The 23,844-nt window shown below is 32.0% G+C and overlaps 2 protein-coding genes across 2 annotated transcripts; both read right to left on the reverse strand.

Moving 5' to 3' along the window:
- Positions 1–8,179: 8,179 nt before the first annotated feature.
- Positions 8,180–11,380, reverse strand: LOC114406459 (1-aminocyclopropane-1-carboxylate oxidase homolog 1-like). The gene is made up of 3 exons (XM_028369166.1): positions 10,684–11,380; positions 9,343–9,664; positions 8,180–8,614 (listed from the first exon to the last, which is right to left on the reverse strand). The coding sequence occupies exons 1-3, from the start codon at positions 11,235–11,237 to the stop codon at positions 8,354–8,356; spliced, it is 1,137 nt and encodes a 378-aa protein (XP_028224967.1). The 5' UTR covers positions 11,238–11,380; the 3' UTR covers positions 8,180–8,353.
- A 1,472-nt stretch (positions 11,381–12,852) lies between these two features.
- Positions 12,853–19,440, reverse strand: LOC114406455 (vacuolar protein-sorting-associated protein 11 homolog). Its single transcript, XM_028369161.1, has 5 exons — positions 18,988–19,440; positions 18,041–18,214; positions 17,568–17,894; positions 15,705–17,465; positions 12,853–13,807 (listed from the first exon to the last, which is right to left on the reverse strand). Exons 1-5 carry the CDS (start codon positions 19,231–19,233, stop codon positions 13,418–13,420), a joined length of 2,898 nt encoding a protein of 965 aa, XP_028224962.1. The 5' UTR covers positions 19,234–19,440; the 3' UTR covers positions 12,853–13,417.
- Between the last annotated feature and the right edge of the window lie 4,404 nt (positions 19,441–23,844).

The following is a 23,844-nucleotide window of genomic DNA, read 5'->3' on the forward strand; positions in this document are numbered from 1 at the left end:
GGGATAGGGCCACACCTATATTGAAAATGTGAGATTTTCATGCATCGAATAACTTTGTCAATATCAAAGAGTTATTATTTAGATGGATCGAAGTTGGATGAACCAAAGTCGCATGAACCTTGCATATGAGGAAGGCGTTGAAGAGTTCTTGCAATTTTCTTTTGAAAGAAGTCGACCGGATGAGAATGAAATTTTTTTTTGTCCTTGTATAAATTGTTTGAACGAGAGACGACAAATGCTGAACGACGTACCGGAGCATTTGTTGTGTGATCGAATTAAGAAGAATTATACAATATGAATATGGCATGGTGAATTGATAGACATGCAGAGGGGGTCCCAATGTTAACCATTTGATGTAGAAATAGGAGATCACTTAGAGGATATGATTCGTGATCTTGGATAAGAGTCTTTTCAGCAAGCACATACCCCTATGTATGATACATTGCAAACTGATTCAATGAAGCTTTTGTATCTGGGGAGTAAGAATTCCTTGATGCTGTTGTCAGCGGTGTTAAGTCTAGTTAATGTGAAAGCCAAATATGGGTGGAGTGACAAAAGCTTTAGTTCACTACTTCAAATAGTGCCCGATATGCTTATAGAGGAAAACACGTTGCCAAAAAGTTACTATCAGGCCAACAAGATATTGTGTCCGATGGGTATAGAGTATCAGAAGATTCATGCTTGCCCTAATGATTGCATACTGTATAGACATGAGTTTGAAGAAATGCACAAATGTCCTAGGTGTGGGGTATCACGGTACAAAGTGAAGGATGATGATGAGTGTAGTAGTAACGAAAACTCAAAGAAGGGCCTACTAGCGAAGGTGTTATGGTATCTTCCGATCATTCTAAGATTTAAACATCTGTTTGCTAATGGAGACGACGCAAAAGACCTTACATGGAATGCAAGTGGGAGAAATTGCGATGGAATGCTTCCTCATCCGGCCGATTCCTCCCAGTAGAAGAAGATTGATCGTTTATATCCGAATTTCAACAAAGAGACAAGAAATCTTAGGCTTGGACTAGCCACTGATGGAATGAATCCATATGGAAGTTCATGACCAGTTTTGCTGGTAATTTACAATTTGCCTCATTGGTTGTGCATGAAACGAGAATACATGATGTTGCCTATGATGATATCGGGCCTAAGACATCCAGGAAATGACATTGATGTTTATCTCAGTCCCTTGATTGAAGACTTGACAAAGTTGTGGGACGAGGGGTTATTAGTGTTTGATGGGTTTTGCAATGAGACTTTTCATTTGCGTACAATGCTTTTTTGTACCATTAATGATTTTTCAGCATATAGGAATTTGAGTGGATACAGTGTTAAGGGCCATCGTGCATGCCTCATGGTAGAAAAATATGTATACACTAGGCATCGACGTTTTCTGAAACCTCATCACCCTTACCAGCGATTGCAAAAACATTTAATGGAAGTCAAGAGCATGAAAGTGCGCTGATACCGTTAACTGGTGACCCGGTCTTTCAGCGGGTTCAACACCTGAATACTATATTTGGAAAGAGCCAAAAGAAGAAAAAAAGTAAGACTTGCATATGGAAGAAAAGGTCGATTTTGTTTGATCTTATGTATTGATCTGATCTAGATGTTAAACTTTGTATTGATGTTATGCATGTAGAGAAAAATGTATGTGATAGTATCATTGTGACACTCCATAACATTCAAGGCAAGACGAAAGATGGTTTGAATACTTGTCAAGATTTAGCTGACATGGGTATATGAGCGTAATTAGATCCAATGTCTGATGGTAAAAAAATATACTTGCCTCCAGATTGTCATACTTTGTCTAGAAAAGAGAAGATAAGTTGTTGTCAGTGTCTACACCATGTCAAAGTCTTACAAGGATACTCTTCAAATATTAAGAGCCTTGTGCAATTGAAAGATCTTAAGTTGGTAGGCGTAAAGTCTCACGATTGCCACGTCTTGATGCAACAATTGTTACCTGTGGCCATACGAGACATTTTGCCTAACGAAGTCAGTCTTGCCATAACTCGGCTGTGCTTATTCTTCAATGCAATATGTAGCAAAGCCCTTGATCCTGTCAAGTTAGATAAGCTAGAAAACGAGGGTGTTATTATATTGTGTTAGTTGGAAATGTATTTTTCTCTTGCTTTCTTCAACATCATGGTTCACTTAATTGTTCATCTGGTCAGAGAAATCAAATGTTGTGTTCCTGTTTATTTGCGGTAGATTTACCCGGTTGAGTGATACATGCAGATCTTAAAAGGGTATACAAAGAATTTACACTGTCCGGAAGCATCTATTATGGAAAGGTACATTGTAGAAGAGGTCATTAAATTTTGTTCAAAGTACATTGAAAAAGCAAACCTGTTGGGCTTTCCGAGTCTTAGCATGACAAAAGAGTTGGAGGTAAGGGTTCAAGAGGACTGCATGTTATTACTTCAAGTATAGAAGATTTGCAACAAGCTCATTTGTATGTATTTAATAACAGTAATGAGGTTTTGCCATACATACTTCGCCACGGAGGTTGAGTGAAGAAAAGTAATCCAAAAATGTCGAAGAACAGGGTCTTGAAATAGCATATCAAGACTTTCATATGTTGGTTTAAAGATACAACCTTTGTTGATAATAATGCTTCTGAAACATTAAGAAAACTAACAGATGGGCCTAAAAGAAATGTTATAACTTGGCAAGGATAAGATATAAACAAGTATTCCTTTTACACAAAAGCACAAGACGAGAAAAGTACGATGCAAAATAGTGGGGTTACCCAAAGGGCTGAATCTCAACACTTAGCTAGTGTACATGATGACAATTCCTGTGTAGCTTCCATCCCTTACTTTGGTTTCATTGAAGAAATTTGGGAGCTTAACTATGTCAAATATATTGTCTGTGTTTTCAAATGTAAGTGGGTTGACAGCAATACCGGTGTGCGGACCAATGATGTAGGATTTATGTTGGTAGATCTAAAGAAACTCACTTACTAGAATGACCCTTTCATCATGTCAGAACAAGCTAAACAAGTATTTTATGTTTAAGACCCTTGTGATGAAAGGTGGTCAGTGGTTCTACATGGGAAAACAATTGGTGTTAATTTTGAAGATGATTATTCATAAATTGATACTTATGTTAGTCCTTTGTCCACACAAATGTTGCCTTACATCGTCGAAGAAGAAGAAGCTGACGACGTTCATGCTAATCGTAATGATCATGATGAAGGAGAATTAATTAATATAGTCTAATGTAATTTTTTTATTATGTACTTCATTTTAGTCCATTCAATTACATAAGTTATTGAGTTTTGTGATAATGTTGAAAATTAATGTTTTTTTCTTTACAAGTAAATGGCGAGACCATCCAGCTCTCCTCCTCCTCCTTCTCCTCCTGGTGCAGCATCATACTTCGACAACCGTTCACCATATCCATTTGCGCCATGATCAAGTCAAGGTTGGTGTTGAGGAAGTTAGAGATGCAGATTCTCCCATTCTTGTACCCACTGAAGAGGTTCAGTTAATGAGACAGACACTTGACACCTTCGTTGCTTGGTCGACACATCTTGTGAAGCGTTTATCAGAACAAGTATTTCACTGTCATTAAATGCTTTTTTTCAATTAAAGTGTTCACTGTAATTAAATTATGTTAATTACCTGTGTTGGATAAACAGGGGGATGTGGGACTAGCGAAACCTCCAAATAGGCTGGATCATGATGTCGATGATCCCCTATATTTGATGACATTGACCATCCCACAGCTTTTTCTTAAGCCGTTGCAGGTTATGTGGGGTGCTATCGTGTTTGGGGTGTTTAATGATAACTTCCCCTTGTACATAAAGCATGAAGATCTGTCTGAAATAGAACACGGTGGTTAATGTCTCAGCATCTCTATTATATAGTTGTGGATTATGTAAGTCAGTTTACATTATTGTTTATTACCTAACTTATTGTTTTAAATTCATACATAATTTACTTTATTTTAACAACAATAGGCATATGACTGAGATAAGTATGCGAGTGGGGAATGTTGATGTGTATGGATTCCTCGAGCCACAGTCCCATACATAGATCTGGGCAATCACAATTTGAATCAAAAAGTTATATTAAGAATTGGATGTAGACATCAAAGAGGGATGTGTACCTAGGAGTCTACTTGAATGGGTAAGTTAAATTGAACAAATGAATTTAAATGATGTATCATAGTATAATAACTTATATTGGTCCCCACTGTAGTGCACATTGTCAAATGGTCGTCATTTTGCCTAAGGAAAATGTTGTCATCTGGTTTTGTTCGTTGCATAATAGGCCAAACAATTACCTCAAAGGAATAATTAATAAATCAGTTCTATTTTTCAATACATTTGCATTAGCATTAGTTGGGAACATCAATATTTTAATTGTACAATACGCATCCATGTTTGTATTGAACAATGCTTTGAAAGGACTTGACGATACTCCACAAAGTAAATCCAAGGCTGCTGCTAGGTGAATTGTTGTTAAAGTAAGTCATTTAAACAATGCTTCTAGTTATATTGTAATATTGTGTAGACTAATTTGTATTTAACATTGAATATCTAAATTTCATAATGTATTTAGTGTAATAGACAAAAAGGAAGCACTGAGTGTGGGTATTACGTCATGCACTGGATGTCAACTATAATCTTAGGAAGTTTCAAGAATAATTGAGAAACGATAATTAATATTATTTAATTCAAATATATTTCATTTTGTTAAAATTGGTATTATATATTATTAACTATGTTTTATTATATCATGCAGTATTTTAATGATGCTAGACCATTGTAACCAAAGAGATTGAAGGCGCTTCGCATCCAGTGGGCAACCTATTATTTGAAAGTTAAAATGAAACAATTAGTGTTTAAATAATTTTGGAATTGTAGTTTAGTTAATTTAGTGTGTTTGGTTTGCATTTTCATTTTCTGTTTTCATTTCCTGTTTTCATTTTCAAAATATTAGAATTCTGAAAACATGTTTGGTTTGATTTCTTGTTTTCTGCTTTCAAGAAATAAAAACACTGAAAAAGTGTTTTCAAAAGAAAATCTATTTTTAGATTTGCTTAAAATTACATTCTTTGCCGCTGTGTTTTTATTTTACCCAAAATGAGATTCCTGGTTTCAACTGAAAACGAGATTTTATTGTTTCCAGTTTTTTGTTCGTTTGGGAAAATATTTTCACTGAAAATGAAAACAGAAATCCAACTAAACACATTTCCATCACCATTTTCTATTTCCAGTGAAAATGAAAATAGAAAACAACCAAACCAAATACCCCCTTACATTTTTTACAATTCAATTCATGTTATATGCACATTAAATATTATTTTAATTCATAGTAAATATTCAATTTTTTTTATGGAATTTCTTCTAAAAATGGTCTAAAAACATACCAAAAATTATCTGTTGTGGTTCTGCTCTTAAATTTGCAGGTTAATTTGGGGTTATTAAAAAAATAGAAAGCACATTAAAAAAATTCCAAAAAATAACATCGATTTTTAGTAAAAACCGATGTTGTATCTATATATTAACATCGGGTTTTTAAAAAACCGACTTTAAGCTTCATTCACAACATCAGTTTCCATAAAATCGATGTTGTTGTTGAACATACAACATCGGTTTTTACAAATAACCAATGTCGGTTATCAGAAAACAACATTAGATTTTAGTAAAAATCGATGTTGTTGGCTGACTACTAACATCGGTTTTTAGCAAAACCAATGTTAATATATACATACAACATTGATTTTTAGTGAAAACAGATGTTGTATGTATATATTAACATCGGTTTTGTTAAAAATTGATGTTGATATGAATATATATATATATATATATATATATATATATATTTATGATTTTTTTTAATTCTTACTATATAACATCGGTTTTATAAACCGATGTTAACGGTATTAATTTCAACATCGGTTAATAGCCGATGTTGAAAGTCCTTAATAATCAATGTTAAAATCCTATTTTCTAGTAGTGTTACTTTAGCTGGTGGTGCAGTATCATGAAAATCTGCTAAACAAATTATTATTTCACGTTCTACCATGGAAGTAGAAATTATTGCTTTAGATACTACTACTAGTGAGGCTGAGTTTCTTAAAAATTTGTTATGTGATTTACTATTGTTGAATAAGCATATACCTCCAATTTCAATGCATTGTGATAGTCAAGTTGCTATATCTAAAGTTACTAACAAAAATTTTAATAGAAAAAAAAGACACTTAAGAGTGAGGCATAAGTCAATCAAAAATTTAATTTCTCATGATATCATTTCTCTTGACTTTGTCAGGTCATAAAACAATATTATGGATCCGCTTACAAAAGGGTTGATGCACCAACAAGTACTTGAGTCGTCGAGGGGAATGGGACTAAAGTCCATTATTTAGTTACAACAATGGATATCCGTCTCCGTATGATTGATGATCCCATGAATGGAGTTCAATGGGTAACAACAAAGTTGCTTGTCGACTAAAGTACACCAAAATAAAATTTTGCGGAGTTGCTCCGTTTCTCATTCCTATGATGAGGTGTATTATAAATTATGACAATATTAAGGTTGAGGTATTTATATATGTGTATTTTTTGGTAAAATAAATACATCTTAATGAATCCGATGACAATTATTGTAGGGGTGAGGTCACAAACCACTCTTTGAGGATTCACCTAGTGAGTGTGGTGGTAGGACTGCCATTATGAGATATGTGCTAATCTCTAAGTGACACTCACGAAATAAGATACATGCGCAAGGTTGTGTGACGTGCAACCACTGATTACAACCTAAATGAACACTAATATTATAGGAGTTGTGTACTAAAGTTCGGTTAAAGAAGGTGTAGTTTAAGACAATTAAGTCTTTACATTTTTCTCGGGTGAAAGTTTATAAATATTAGGTATAAGGCTCAAACCCGAAAGGTTCCTTATATTGAAATACAATATCACATGCTCTTTCTTTCAAGTGTCTATACAAATTGTGTTTTTTTAAGCGTTTTAAAATTTTAAATTATGTGGGGGAATGTTACAAAATATTTGTTTTATAATATAAAATTTATAAAAATATATTACTTATATTAATTTTGTTTTTATAAAATAAAATATTTATTTTAGAATCTGTTAGGTAAAACTAGAATTCCTATTTTTTAAGATTTTGCTTTTAGTAGGTCAATGTAGTTTGTTATTATGTGTGTTTTTGTTTTGCACGTTGGTTTCCAATGTTCATGTAGTTTTACTTTGAGGTTTTTTTTTTTTTTTTTTTGCTGTTGCATAAGGGGGTCTATGCTTATAATTCAATTTGATTCTTAAGTTTTTAAAAATTTGGAGATCAAATTGATTCATTTTTAAGAATTTGATGATTAAATTAAATTTCTTAAAAACTTGAGAACCAAATTAATTCATTTTTAAGAACTTGAGGATCAAATTAAACTTTTTTAAAATTTGGGATCAAATTAAACAATTTAGAATAATTTGAAGAAAAAATAATTCATTTTCAACATCAAATAAAACTAGTGAATTAAAAATCAAAAATAAAAAGGAAACATTAATGCAATAGAATTACATATGAAATAAATATCTCTTAAACAAAAATAAACATAAATCTAAAATACAAATAAAATTACAATATCTCAAAGCATAAGTTCTACAAATAAATTGAAAATATTATGTATAATATATTTATATAAGGGTGAACATGAGCGTGAGGGTGGAACAGTATCAAAATTAAATTTAAGAATTAAAGTTATTTCCTTATATATATATATACTTTTATAATTTTAACGGATACCAATTTAAAGTATCTTCCATTAACCTATGAGGGATTTTATTCATGAGTATTTGTGGGTATGTATTTTTTTGTTATTGTTATAATCAAATTTATTAATTTTTAAAATAATTATCTTAAAATAATTCAAATGATGATTTGTGTTTGAATATTAGTGTAAAATTATTTATAGATATTAAATTAATTAATAACATGATGAAAAAAAAATTAATTAATAAATAATTATATGATATAGTACCTAAATTGTTATCTCATACACTGAAATTATCAAATTTCTAGAAAACGGGTTTATGTTATAAATCAATTAAAACGAAAAAATTATATTTCTTATTATCTAAGTTGAAGCATCCGTGAATTGCGCTGGTTTAAATCTAGTTTATGCAATCATATTGTCTTATAAATATGGCAAAGTATATACTACAGAATTCTTAGGTATTCATGTTAAAACATCCTTATACATATATCAAAGATATAAAGTTAACTGAACAAAAAAAAAATTATGAGTTTAAATCTCTCATCAACAAAAACTAATATATTTAAAACTAATATTTGCCCATAAAAATAATAAAATCCTTATACATGTATCAGAAATCTTTAATCCTGAAGTGTGGCAGAGGAGAAGTCCCATCAAGGCCTCTTCCCAGGGAATAGGAAACATAGCCTTGCACTGTAGTTTCCCTGTACTTCGGAGGATTATCTTCTGATACTAAATCCTTTATGGGGCCATAAAGCTTTGTTGATGGCTGAAGACTTGTGCTAACAAAGCTTGCAACTGATACTCTTGGACCTACACGGTTTGCCACCACTCTGTGCTCAACACTCTTGAATTTGTCATTTGTTATAAGCTGTTTGCAAGAAAATTGCTAATTATTTTCTAAACATTAAAATGGAAAAGAAATTGAATTGAAGCATCACAGCACTTCCAAAAGAGAGATAGCTATTGGAAGATATGGCATGTTAATGTTGCTCCAAGTGGAACATGTCCTCTTTCGATATTATACACCCCTATCAAAAGAGTAAATTATCTTTCATATAAAGAACCAAAGCCAATTGTGTAGCAATCATATGTATCCAATATCAAGGTATTCAATTGTTTAAAAGTATTAGTAATTCTTTTTCATTTTAATTTTGATATACTATGAATATAATAAAAAATCAGATCAAATAACCTACCTACGTTTTAATAGTGAAAAATAATTTTACACTCTCATTTAATTACGAATCACTATCCATGAAAAGTTTATAAACTTTTACAATAATTATTTTAACACTCATATCAATATTGATTTTTGATTAATTTACAATGTAAAATTATTTTACATTAGTACAAAGCCATAAAATTCAACAATTATAGCACATGATTATCCATAATTGGATCACAGCGTAAAAGTCAGTGCATTCTAAGTAAATTAATTATTTTTTTTTCCTTTTTAGTGTCATTTTGTTAACACTCTTCACATTTGAGTCCAAGTAACTGAAATAGAAGAGTATATAAAGTACATATAAAATCCACAAGTCCCCATTGTGAAATAGGCTTGCATATAAAATACACAGGTAAAACATGAAAACTCACCTGAAGAAGATCACCAATGTTGATCACTAGAGCACCTGGTACAGGGGACACATCCACCCACCTGTTTTCATGAAGAACTTGGAGGCCACCAATATGATCTTGCAGAAGCACAGTGATGAAGTCATTATCAGTGTGCTTGGTTGCACCTAAAGTCAATTCTGGTTCTGGACATGCAGGGTAGCAATGGCAAACAAGTGTAAGTCCCTCATTGCAACCAATGTCATTCAAATAGTTTGGATTCAGCTCAAGGGCTTCTGATAATAACTCAAACAACACACTCCCCAGCTTCTTAACTTCTTTTGCATATTCCAGCAGTATGTCTCTGCAAGCATATGCAGATAATTTCTTGGTGCTTTTGACTCAGCTATCATGAAAATATGTTGCCAAAATATGCATTGATTGTTGAATTTGAAAAATAATGAATTAATTTCTTGATTTGTTGATCTTCATTAGATATAATATGTCCAAATATACAATTTGGTCAATTATAATTGAGATAAATTTCAGAACATACGAAATTTCTGAACTTCCCAAGGTTTGAAATTTTTTATCCCATAGCTACATTAACAGTTTTAGATTTAGATTCCTTTCTTACTTTTTTGTTTTAAAAATTATTTTTTAAATCAATTCTACACTACTTAACAATCAATTTCTAATCTAAAATCTAAAATCTATTAAATTTTTAAAATTGTTTCCAAAACAAGTGTCAAAAAACCAGAAACAGAAACAGTTGGAAGATATTTTCTCATCTTCTATTTTCTTCAAGTAGTTTGTTAAAGTATTCAAAGGACAAGCTTTTAGAGTACAGAAATGGGCTCAAAGTACAAATACTTTCACATGTATAAAGACATGATTGATTCTTTTCTCACTTTTTTGTTTAAGAACCTGTTTTATAAAGTTTTGAGAATTGTTTCCACTACTCACCAATCAATTTCTCATCCAAAATTTATAATAGTTATGAGAATTGTTTCCAAAGCAAGTGTTTCTAAAACCAAAATTCTTAAACATTGAGAGATGTTTTCTCATTCTCTTCTGTATTATTCAAATACTCTTATTCAAGTACTCAAGCATGGTTGACCAACATGTACAGTACCATCTTCTAGTAGCCACCTCATATTGTTAAATTTTAGAATACAAAGAACTATTTTTCAAAACAGTAATCAAACAAAGTCTTTATTTTTGGAAAACAGAAAACTGATGATTTTGAAGAAGTATAAAAACAAGTCCTAAGATTCTAGCCAAGGGGGTCTACTTAAGCAAGGGGCATGAGTTGTTATAAATCTCTGGTTCCTATCTTTGATTCGTACAGATAAAAAAAAAAAAAAAAACTATCCAACATACCTGCACACTGATGGCAAGTCTTCGGGTTTTGGTGGATGAGGAGCCATGAAGCAGTAAAAGGTATCCCTCCAATTAGCAGCTGGTGAAGTAAAAAGATCAAAGTTGCTATTATACACCAAAGGCCTCAAAGGGTCACGTGTGTATAGTTCCCTTTTCACCTCAGAGTCTTGCTCATAGAACCTATTCACTCCACTCTTCATCTCCTCCAAAACACTCAATGGTATTCCATGATTAACAACTTGGAAGAAACCCCATGTCTCACATGCTTGTCTGATTTTCTCAACCACCACTTTCCTTGTAGCTGGATCTTCAGCAACACCAACAAGATCTATTGAAGGAACACTGAGTTGTGTGCTACCTGAACCATCATCAGATTCATCATGATGAGAATTTTTGGGGTTATGGAATATAAGAGGGATCTTTGTGACACCAGCATCAGTAAGTCCCATAACACCATCTTGTGTGTCATCAAAAGCTTTGAGCTCACTTGCTCTATCATAGTCAACAACTACCTTTGTTGTCACTAAAACTTCATTGTTGTCTGAGACTCCCATTTTCCTTATCAATGTGGTGGCTGAAGATGTTTGGTTAGAATTCCCTTCTAAAGATTCACAAGCATGAGATTGAAAGAAAACTTAGAGGTCAAAAGGATTAATCCACCCCTTTGTGAGAGCTTATTCTTAAAGTTCAATGCTATACTCTCTTAACACTTTTCTTTTAATATTTTCTTCATTAAAGTTTATTAAAAAAATATAAGTTTAATTTCTAATAATTTTTGAATTTTTAATATGTTTCAGTAAATCATAAGAAAATTGTTAGAAAGAAAATGTTTTTTTTTTCTAAATTAGAAAAGGTGTTAAAAACAGTGTTGCTAATGTTTTTCTATTCTTAAATTTAAGGTGTGGTGAATTTTCATATTAAACCAAACTAATATCAATTTATTTTTTAATTAGTTTATTTAATAAGTAAAAAATAATTTTCATAATTTTATCAATTAGTATTTACTTTCAATCAATACTTAAAATAAAAATATTTATAAAAAATTAAAATATATTTTTACTAATTTGAATAATATGTAAAATTATATACATTATATTTAATATCATTAAAATGATTAATTGTCAATTAAATTATTCTTTTAATTAATTTTTTTACATTTTTATTAATATAGCCGTGCATGGATTTACTAACTATTAATTATACTTAGCATTAACAATCGGAGTTTTTTTTATGCAACAATCGGAGTTGCCGTAGTATATACCTACCAAATATTCTTATTTGCACACTTTTCAACACGTATTAAATACTTTTTATTTTTCTAATATAAAAATTAAAAACAACTGTATTTTTATTAAAAGGTGTTTTTTTATATATTTTAAAATACTTCTTCAAATTGATTGATATTGAACCGCTGTTTTTTAGTCGCCACTTGGAGTGGTCCCCATAAAAAAGGCTCCGGTGTATAGAAAGGACCTGCCCGTTTCTAAAAAAAATCATAGAAACGATGGAACCCACCCATTTTTTATATATGTCCTAATTTATTTACTATTACTTACTATGTTTTTTATATCTAGTATCAATTTATTATTATGAGGTTGAATATATATATATATATATATATATATATATATATATATATATAAAATCGTTAAGTTTTGAATAATTGCCAGCGCTTTGGATAGGTTTTGTATATCCCATTTTGGATATGGAGGCTGCGTCGTTGACCTTAACGACTGAACTGCAAGTTGGAGTATGTGTTCAATTATCATATTAATATAAATTACAAATCAATCATATTAATTCTTCGTAAGTACTATTGTGTTCAATTTGAAATACTAATATAACTAATATTCATAATTCTCAAAGACTAAGATAAGAGTTTTCCTGTGCCTGCAGCCAAAATTATAACAATTTTGAAAATTTACCTTAATAATTAAGATCAACATCTCGAATCACCTAAAGTGAGTTTCAAAATTTACCTATTGGAGGTGCAACACTTAAAGCAAGGGAGAGAAAAGAAACCTAACAAAAGATTTAACTTTAAAAATCCAAGATCAAATTGAGCTAGAACCTCATTAGCTTCTAAAGTATAACACAATTAAATATTCTGGCATGAACCAAATAAGAATTCAGAAGTAACTCGTATGTAATGTGCCATGCAGAACAGAGTAAAGACAGAAAGTAAATGGAATTTTTAATACAACAGAAAAGTCCACGAAATCAATGGCAGTTGGCTAAAACAGACTATTCAAGTATTCATATTGTTACTATTGCTCATGGTCTTCACAAAAATTAAAACAATCAAAAGTAAAAAATCTCATTTCCATGATTCTAATCCATCATAATTTTACACTGAAAAACAAGAAAAAAAGAAAAGTATCACTTGAATTCATACCTAACCAATCTCACATTGCCTTGATTATTTGTTCAGTATTTCCTTTAAGGAGAGGCTGTCATGAAAATGTTCTGTTCTGATCCATAGAACCACAAACATTAAATCCTCCCAAAAAGTTCAATACTCCGGCAAAAGAAGAAGACCATTCAGGGACTTTCCTTAATGAATGAACCACTCCTGGTTAATTTATAACAGTTAGCACATTATGGAAAATATGAACCTTGGACCCCAGTCAACAAGCAACAATGAAGAACCTCAGAAGCCCGAAAATAACTAGATTTCATCCAATATCCAAAGCCCAACTTGTTTAATGTTAAATGGAGAATAAGTGCAGAAACCTTAGAAACCACTGGTGGATGATGCAGTTCCGGATCTGGGACCAGAAGTGGATCCATTACTTATTTTGCTGATGATCCCTTTTCCAAAATATTCAGCAATGACAGAAAACCCATCTTTAGAGCTCTTCACCTGCTGAAAAAACCTGTCCTGATCCTTAGAATTTTGCTCTAAATTTCTTTTCATTTCTAAGACGGACCTATATTCAGGAGCACACTCAGGGCATTCTTTTTCATTATCGCCAAGGCAGCGCAGGTGGAATGAGTGCATGCACATGAAGTGCACGGCAGGCAAATCAAGGGTGAAGGTGCACGCAGTGCACTTGCTAAGCTGAAAAATTCGAGCATTTGTCCTAAGATCTTGAATCTCTTTTCTCATTGCCAGTGTATCTTCCTGCACAGAAATATTTTATGTAAATCCTTCCATACTAATTACATAAAGAATAACAATTAACAAAGATCACCAGACTCGTATGTGGCAAAGAACATTTTATCTATATATAAAACATCAGAGGAATATTTCTTAATAAATTAAATTTCATTATATTCAAAGAAATTATTTCTTATCAAAGCCATCATTTGTATTTATCAGTTTATCATCACAATACACTACTCTACATCTTCAACAAGAACAAAAAGTGTTCTAGGTGATGAAAATTCAATTCAAATGAATAAAAAACAAGTGTCATGTTTTGTTATAACATGAAGATGCTGACTGTAACATATATTATAACAGAAAACAGGTTCCTGCTTGACATAGAATAATCAAAATCACCCAACTGTTAAAGCTCTAAATCACAAACAAGTGTTTTTCATTCATCATAGTTCAATAATTACTCAGGTCTTCATGTATGACAAATTTCAATACCTCCCTTTCCTGCTCAACTATCCAAATTCCTGTTCATATTTAATTATTTAATTTTGAAGGAATGATCCAAGAGTAATAGAAATCAAAGAATATATTTTTTGGTTTCCTGCACAGAAATTGTGAATAGAATACTTCCATATTGATTACAGAAAGAAAAATAATTAACAAAGAATATCACTAGACTTGTATGAGGCAAAGAAGGTTTTTATTGATGTATATTTTCGTTTTGTTTCCCAGGGTATCCTGCCACCTGATAGGTGACAGAGTAATCCCTACGGAGTCAGGGTACAGAATTTGATTTTCATACAAGATCATTTGAGAAATATTTCTCAAGAAATTAAATTAAACCATATTAAAAGAAACTATTTTTTATCAATATAGAACCCATTTGTTGTAGCTTTTTCTCAGGAAAATTCAATTTTATTTTTAAGAAAATCACTTTTAAAATGTTAATTGAGTTTGTCAATGCTTTTGAAAATAATTAGAAACTAAAAGAAATAAGATATTTTATTATTTTGAGAAGCTACCTTGTATAGGTCCTGGGAAAAAAATATCAATATAATTATCTTTTAAAACAAAAAAAAAGTGTTTTTTTTATAATTGTTACCAAACAAAAACTAGGTTGTTCTTTGAATAAAATCTCTAAAAAGATAAATCACTTTTCTATACACTCTTAAAATCACTTTTGTTTCAAAGCTTAAACAAAAGGGCACATAATCATTTATATTTACCTGCTTATCATCACAATGCACTAATCTGCATCTTTAACAGGAAACAAAAGAGTCCTAGGTAATGAAAATTCAAGAATACAAAGCATACGGCATGTGAAAATTCAAGAATACAAAGCATACAGCATGTTTTATAACAGAGAACAGATGTCTGCCTCACATTGAATAATCAAAATCACCCAGTTGTTAATTCTCTAAATTTCAAGTACATGTTTTTCATTCCTTAGTTCAATAATCACTCAGGTGTTCATGCATGACAAATTTGGGTATCTCCATTTTCTGTTCAATTATATAAATTCCTGTTCATATTTATTTAGGAAGGGAACAAATAGAAACCAAAGAATAGAAGAGACGAGGAAGAAAAAGTCATGAAGTCACAATTTTGAAATGATACACTGATAAAGTTTAAAGGTACTATGATACTATCCATATAATTTTGGATTGTTTGTGACAGTCATGCCATTTCTAATAAGCCATTCTGTACATTATTTTTACTGATATCAATGTTAGTCAAATAAAATAAAACTAATATTGTCGGTCCTCCTTATAAACCATCAAATAAAATTAAGACCCAACCTTATACCAAAAAAACAAACAAATAAAACTAATATTGTCGGTCCTCCTTATAAACCATCAAATAAAATTAAGACCCAACCTTATACCAAAAAAACAAACAAATAAAACTAATACCAAACCTGATATTTCTCAATAGCTTGTCGGTCCTCCTCAATCATCTTTGATTCCCGCTCAAGCTTTCGAGCAATGTAATCTTTGAGCACAGAAAGTGTGAGGCATGGATTTCGGGAAAGAGTTTGAAGCACAATCATAGGGGGCAAAATATCATCCCTCTCAATATAAGTCAGAACTTCTTTTACTTCTTTAGAACAATCTTCTCCAAGCTCACCAAAATATTTAAGTACATCTGCCCAAAGAGATGAGTCCCCTCCTTTAACAGAATCCCCCAGCCTCTTGCAGCATGCAATCAACCCCTCATGATCATGTGCCTGCATATAGCAAGCAATCACTTCTTTATAGAGTTTCATCTTTTCATACAAATACAAAAGCCCATCTTTGAATGCATTCATTTCACATAGTATAATAGATAAATCAACATCATATTGTGGATGTTCTGTCTCTCGAGGCCATGCACTCTTAAGCAAGCGTAAACCCTTTTCACGCCTTTCGAGATGGTCCTTTCCCTGCTCTGAACTTTTGTGATCACCAATGTTTCCATTAGACTGAGCACTTAAAATCATGGTTTTTGCTGATGCTCCATTAAGGTAATTTCCACCATCATTAACTTGCGACATTGAAGGAAAGTTTAATTCATTGGATATATACAACTCTAAGAGGGTATTATGAATCTCAACTTGAGCAGGTGAGTCCTTGACCTTATTGGTATATTTTTCAAGAAAATCCATAAGGGACTGAGGATGATGAATGAAGATGCTAAGAAAATCAACAGGAGATGGCAACATAGACATATACACTCCATTTGAGCGCCCTCTTTTGTTACCATCTTCCGTGCAAAGCCTTATGAGAATCTGAATTGTCTCCACTGGCTTGTGCTCTATCAGAATCTTCCCATACTCCTTTATTGTCATCCCTGCCTGACTTGATTCAAGGCTTGAAATATATTCCAAGGCTTCTTCATAGCTACCAAGATCTTCAAGCAGAATCTTCAAGTACCATTCATGCCTCCCTGCTTTCCTTGCAACATACATTGCATGCTCATGGTAATTGGCAGCACGGCAAACCCTGATTGCTGTTTCCACATCAAATTTAAGTTCCCCAATGCTGTCATCGCTTTTAATAAATAGATTTAACTTTTTAACATCTTTCAATTTAGTGTAACAGTTTAATAGAAGTGTGGTGTGATCTTTAGAAGCAAGACCCTTTTCATGTAGCTTCTCTAAGTAATTTGTGAGGTTGTAGATCCTTTGAGCATCCAAAAACTTCTGTATAACATAAGAAGGTTCAAGGTGACCAATAGTATGTATGTACTGAGCCATTGCTTCATCATAGTCTTGCTTGCTATACAGATGATCCCCATATTTCCTTAGCACTTCAGCTGTAGCTGCTGCATCTGCTTGCTGAGTCTGGACAAGATTAATTGCTACAGTATATAGGTTTTTCTTGAATAACATGTCTAACTTACTTTCCATATCCTTTTCTCCAATACATAAAGCTGATTTATCATTCATTACGAGTATGATGTTACCCCATTCATAAAGCATATAAGAAACTTCTTTAACCAATGCACTGTGGGCTATTAATCGATTCTTCAGGTCATAGATGTTGAAAGTATGCTTTCCTGTTCTTTGATCTGCAATAACACACAAAAGGTATCCACGGAACCATCCAAGCAATTTCTTCTCTCCCTCAAAAGCCCAACAAGGACCACGCCCATCAACTTCATAAAAATATACTGCCTCTGGTCGACCAATTATCAACTCCTATTCATATTAACAAATAGAAACATTCAGCATTTACAGAGAAAATAATTATGATAATTTATAAAATCCATTTAGAACAATGAACAAAGACAATGAACATACAGAGCGATCACTCATTGCAACACTGTTCACACCAGATCCAATCTGATCAAGGGTCTGCCTTCTCGGCGGTTGATCATGCAATGAAAACAAGCTAACTGAACATGGAGTCACCGCAAATAACTGTAGAGATTGACCATCCACCTTAAAACCAAGTCCAGTTACAGCCGAAAGAGTTTTGTCCAAATGGTTGTTTTCCACCTGAAGCTTGAAACGGGTGATACGCTCCCGTGCAATGTCTCCTTTGATACAGTAAATAGAACCACTGTCCAAGCCAATAGCTATGAGTAGTATAGGTGGCACTTCTTCTAAAACCAAAAACGATGTAATCTGCAGTACACCATAGTTCCAAAATCATCAAAATACAGGACCGAGATAATAAAACTACATAGCTACCCTGTTTTACTAAAACCACATGGGCATCATTCATCAGAAAATGAAGAGTAATAACCATCCATTACAGTGTCATTCATTACCTTTGCCTCAGGAAACTGATTAGTGAATATCCGCAATATCCCAACGCAATCAGGACTCGTTGTGCTTGAACTCTCTGGTTGCATCTTGTCTAGGTCAAAAACCTTGAGGCACAAAGCTGATTGCTGGGGAGTAAGCTGTTCATCCTCCCCAATTGTTACCAGAAAGTTGCGTTGCTGGTTAATCAACACACAAAACCAAACCTCTTTTAACTTCAATTTAAGAATAAAAGCACAATCCTAGACTACCAACAAAACATTTGGAGTGTGTTTGGTTATCAGTTGAATTAAATTAACTAAACCTACATTCAACACGAATGACAAAATCTTTTGGTTCTCCATTCCATGTTTTGGAATGTATGAACATCAGTTTACATTATTGGAATCGGGATATCCAAACATAGTCTTAAACCACAAAACCCCTTCACCAATGTCCTATCCTTAATACACAGGCTAAAAAAAATAAAATCTATACTACTAAGCAAAGTTTCAACAAATGGTACTATACTACTAAGCAAAGTTTCAACAAATGGTACGCAACCGCAATTTAAAACCTTGCCACTAAGCCCAGTAATTCTTTCACCAATTTCCACAATTAAAAATAGGATTCTAGAAAATTCCAACACCGAAGCAACCAGCAATCAATCAGACACGATTAAAACAGGACTCTAGAAAATTCTAACAATGATCTCACTCACCTTATAAGCTGCTGAAGAAAAATAACAAAAGAAGAGTGAGGTTGAACTATTACTACTACTACTACTGATTCCATCAATTAAAAAGCGTAATCGAACTGCAAATTCAAGAATAAAAGCGCAATCCAACTACTACGACGCCTAACAAATTTGTCAATCCTTAATTCTACTACTAAACCTGCTAACTATTTCACCAAATTTCACAATCAAAAACAGAAATTCAGAAAACTGCAACAACGATCTCTCTTTTTTCACCTTGAGTTGCTGAAGAAAAAGAACGGAAGAAGAGTGAGGCTGGAAAGAGTAGTTGAACTTGAGGCCCCGATCGAAGAAGCAAACGACGCCGTCGTCGAAACCGGTGACAAGTTTGCCCCTACCACTCGAGCAGCACTTGATCTTCCTCTCCGCCGCGACGACGCCGTCGTCTTCGTCGTTCTCGGGAACCGCGCACTTCGCGCCGTACTTCTCCTCGAAGAACTCGAACTTCCTCCACTGATACATCGCGAATCGGAGATTCTCGTGTTCTCACATTATTCACCGAATTGGTTTTTGAGGAAACACTTCCCTTTCTTACAAATCTCTGATACCCATAAAAACGTCGCAATGTTGCATCGGGTACTTCCAAAAAATTAGTACGTATTACATGAGATGAATGATTCATCCCCAATACAACACGAATAATTGGGACTTAATCTGATAAAAAAAATGTTTTTCCATAGTCAGTAATCTAATTTCAAACTAATTTTCTTAAAAAAAAAGAGACTATATTTTGAGAAGAATATTTTTAACAAAGAAATGATGGAGGGATTAAGATAAATCAAAACTTTTACAAGAGACTGTGTTTGAGAATTTTAATTAGGAGAAGTAATTTATCAAGATAATTTAAATTTCTTTAATATTGTTTGGATGTTTTTTTATGAAAAATTTAAATTTTTTGAATGATAAAACACAATTTTAAGCCACTAAATAGGTGTAATTTTAATTTTTTTTTTAAGAAATTAAAATTTTCTTTTTGACCTTCATCTTCCCTCTCACAAGTTTCCGAAATCAAATGCAGATGTAGGAGGATAAGTAGAACCACTTGTGGAGCATCAATCAAATGTGGACGTAGGAGGACAAGTAAAGCTACATCTCTTCAGTCAATGGGAGAGGAGCCATCGTTACCTATCACGCGGTGGATGTATTCGCCTACACGAAAAACCTAACCATACCTTGCATCGTTAACTGAATGTTGTGGTCAGGTATGGTGGTGTAGGCCGTAGTGTCCCGATTCCCCCTGTCGTCATATCAATGTTCTTCTCCTTTGAAAACACCACAATCATATTTTCTCTTCTCTCGTTTATTTTCTTTCACCCTCACCATTTATTTTTATCCAAATACAAAATTTTGAAAATAAAATTCTTAAAATTTAAATTTTCTCAAAATTTTAAACTCCCTTATCTAAACAAACTCTAAACAAATTTTAAATTTTGCCGTGTTAAAAGTGTTTGTGATTTTCTTTACGATGTCTAGCGTGAATCAGAAAGAAAAGTGATCTTTAGCGGATCATAGTTAAGAGTCGTTGGATTAATTTTGTCATTTTGTTGGTACGGTGTACGTTTCACATAAGACTCCCTACGATGTCGAGTATACTTGCAGTGGCAAGAGGTGACTGAGAAAGGAATATGATTTTTTTTTGTGTTGAATGGCGAAGGAATGATTTTTATTGTAATCTTTTAACTCTATTTTTTCAGAACAACGACTTCTTCGTTTTGCAATTTTTGATTCCCCTATCTAACAATTTTGATTTGGGTTGAATCTTGATTTTGTGGGTTTGAATGACCTTTTTTTTTATTAATTTTGGATTTGTAAGTATAGCTCCTTACTAGTTTCCACGATTGCTTTTTTGGACATGATTTGTTATTATGTTTTATCTGAAACAATTCCAGATTTGATTTTGGGGGAGGAGCACTTCCTGCAACATTTGGGGTGGTGGTGGGTGCATCTGGACGGAGCCTCCGAAGGCAGTGGAGGAACGGCCGGAAATAGAAAAGGGTCTGCGGAGAAGGAGGAAGAGTAGGAACGATATAGTTTTAGTATGGAAGGTGTATAATATGGCTATGCACCTTAGATTAATCCAAGAGTCATTATTATTTGTGCTTGGTGGACCACTTACTTAGAAGCCATCTTTTTTTTTTTTTTTACAAATATAACAATAAGAGTTAGAGCATGTTTGTTTTTTATCGATTCTTTTAGTACGATGCAACACATGTTTTGAAGTAGATCCAACAGATGAATGAAGATGCAAGGGGGGAGATGTGTTGCCCAACTTATGTTCAATACTCGACCAACAAATTGTCAAACATCACTTAGGGGGCCTTTGTTTCACAAATAATTTTTTTAGTCTCAAGAATATTTTTTTCTTGAAAATATAACATGAGAATTTTATTCCTCCTATTATTAAAAAATATGTTTGGTTAACTATTAAAATTTGTTGAAATTATTTTTTATATTCCCATGAATGATTAAAATATGTTTGATTGAGTTATTTTTCATAGAAATATATATCATAATTATTAAAATATTCTTATTATAAAAACTCTTACAATCATTGTTTTCTCCCATGTGTTTAACAATTATGATAATTGAAAGAGAAACAATAATTGTATATTAAAAAGGAGCATCGGAGGAAAATGAGATTGATAGTAAATCAAATTGTGCGAACATTGATTGGACATGAATGAAATTTACATAATTGAAAAAAATTTAAGTATGTATCATGAATGAATAATGAGAGAATAGTGGGATAGTAATTCATAAAAAGGTATATATGAATTTTTACTCATGAAGAGATATTTCTATCCCATGATAATAATTTTTTCCCAAGATTAAATATTGGTGCAATGTGTGATTATATTTTTCTCAGAGATAAAATATATACCAGATTAATATTTTTATGACCTTAGTGCGATAATGTTTCCAATCATATATTTGTGGGAATAATTAAATAGTCCATGAAACAAAGTTTTGCTTAATTATTTTGAGAAAGATTAGTGTTATCAAAGTGTTATTGTACTTTTTAAATTCAATTTTATAAACAAAAATGTATTTATTCTTAACCTTTACTTATAAAAGGATGATATAATTATCTAAAAATATGATACAGTTTTCTTTTGTTGTGAAAGACCATAAAGGATGACTAGCTAGTTGGGTGTTAAAAATGATACTATAATTTTTATGTTAAGAATTAAATTAAAAGTCTTTTTAAAAAATATAAAAAAAATCTCTCCTATATTTATGTCTTTAAAGTTTAAATTTCTAAATTTAAATGATTGATATAATGATATAAGATTTTATTTAGTTTATATGAGTGAAAATAATATATTTAATAAAAAATTATGTTTGATTTTTATTATGTTTAAAAAGGGAAGGGGGAGAGGGTGGGGGCCGAAATTTAAATGGAGTTGATCGCTCCCACCTTCAAAAGAAATAATGACTATGCCACTTCTGAAAAGGCTACATGCTTCAACCAAACAATGGGTGCAAGCTTTTGAAAAGGGTACAGTGGTTGGGGCTGGCTATGCATGCACGTGAGGCAATTGTCCCTGTTTAGGGTGCTTTTAGAAACAAATTCCCAAAATAGGGCTCTTCTGGAGATATTTCCCAGGGGGTGCTTTTTTTGCACGTACCCTACATGGGAAGCGCCAGTTGAACTGGCGACTTCATGCATGTCCGACAAGTGGCAAGCTCTGGACGAAAGCGCAGACATGGCTGGCGATTTCACGTTGCAAGTCGCCATTCCCGTTAGCGCTTTGACTGCAGCAGGGTCAGGCAGCAGCAGCGGCAGCAATGCAGGGCTAGCCATAGGTGCAGGGAAACGCCAATGGCAATGGCGTTTCCTGCCTCCTGAAGGCGCTGCTTCCATTGGCGCGTCGTTCTTCTTTTTAATCCGTTTGGCCTTCAAATTGTAGCCTGCGTTTTTGAGTTTGCAGAGTGAAGAGAGAGTCCTTGGTTGGTGTTTTTCTTGCTTGGTTGGTGCTGTTTGCCTGTGTTCCTCCATTTTTCTAAAAAAATTGTAAGTTATATATTGAAGCTTTTCTATATTTTTATTTATATTGATGTTTATATTCTGATAATATAATGGTTTTAGGTAGTATAAGATAATAATTTTGTATAATTTAGGTAGTGTAAGATAATAATTTTGTATAATTTAGGTAGATAGTGTAAGATGATAATAATTTTGTATAATTTAGGTAGGTAGTGTAAGATAAAAATAATAATTTTGTATTGTTTAGGTAGTATAAGATAATAATTTTGTATAGTTTAAATAATGTAAGATGATAATAATTTTGTATAATTTATGTAGGTAGTGTAAGATAATAATAATAATTTTGTATAATTTAGGTAGGTAGTGTAAGATAATAATAATAATTTTGTATAGTTTAAGTAGTATAAGATAATAATTTTGTATAGTTTAGGTAGGTAGTGTAAGATAATAATAATAATTTTGTATAGTTTAGGTAGTGTAAGATAATAATTTTGTATAATTTAGTTTGAATTCTTAATGTTATAGGATATAATAGATTTAGTTTAAATTTTTTATATGATAAATTAGGAATAATTTTTTATATGATAAATTAGGAATAATTTTATATGGTAGGGTAAGTTTAGTTGAAATTTTTTATATAGGTTTAGGTATCATAATTTAATAATTTTAGATTTGGAATAATTTTAGGTACCATAACGTATTAAGTTTAGATTAGCTTTAGTTTAAATTTTTTATATGGTAGATTACATTTAGTTTAAATATTTAATGATAGATTAGAAATAATTTTATGTATTGTAAATTATTAATTAAAAAATAGGTTTGAATTAAATTTTGTATATTATGTTAATTTGAATTTTAATTATTATTAGTTTCATTTGTTATGTTTAAATTAGAATAATTTTAGGTATTTTAAATTAGTGATGTTGTATGTTAAATTATTGTTCTCATAATTATTTGAAGTCATTAATTTTGTATATATTTGTTATGATAGATTAAGAATAATTATATGTAGTGTAAATTCGTAATTTTAAATTAGGTTAGAATTAAATTTTTTATATCACGTTACTTTTAGTTATTATTATCAG

Source organism: Glycine soja, chromosome 3 (assembly GCF_004193775.1).
Source record: "Glycine soja cultivar W05 chromosome 3, ASM419377v2, whole genome shotgun sequence".
NCBI classification, from domain to species: Eukaryota; Viridiplantae; Streptophyta; class Magnoliopsida; order Fabales; family Fabaceae; genus Glycine; species Glycine soja.

Excerpts from the sequence above, each read along its gene's own strand:
- LOC114406459 (XM_028369166.1), bottom strand. The coding sequence starts at position 11,237 with ATGGGAGTCTCAGACAACAATGAAGTTTTAGTGACAACAAAGGTAGTT. Across the intron at positions 9,665-10,683 it reads GACTTGCCATCAGTGTGCAG|AGACATACTGCTGGAATATG; the intron begins GTATGTTGGATA and ends ATATGCTTGCAG. Across the intron at positions 8,615-9,342 it reads ACATTGGTGATCTTCTTCAG|CTTATAACAAATGACAAATT; the intron begins GTGAGTTTTCAT and ends TCTTGCAAACAG.
- LOC114406455 (XM_028369161.1), bottom strand. The coding sequence starts at position 19,233 with ATGTATCAGTGGAGGAAGTTCGAGTTCTTCGAGGAGAAGTACGGCGCG. Across the intron at positions 17,466-17,567 it reads TTGCAATGAGTGATCGCTCT|GAGTTGATAATTGGTCGACC; the intron begins GTATGTTCATTG and ends TAATATGAATAG. Across the intron at positions 13,808-15,704 it reads AAGCTATTGAGAAATATCAG|GAAGATACACTGGCAATGAG; the intron begins GTTTGGTATTAG and ends ATTTCTGTGCAG.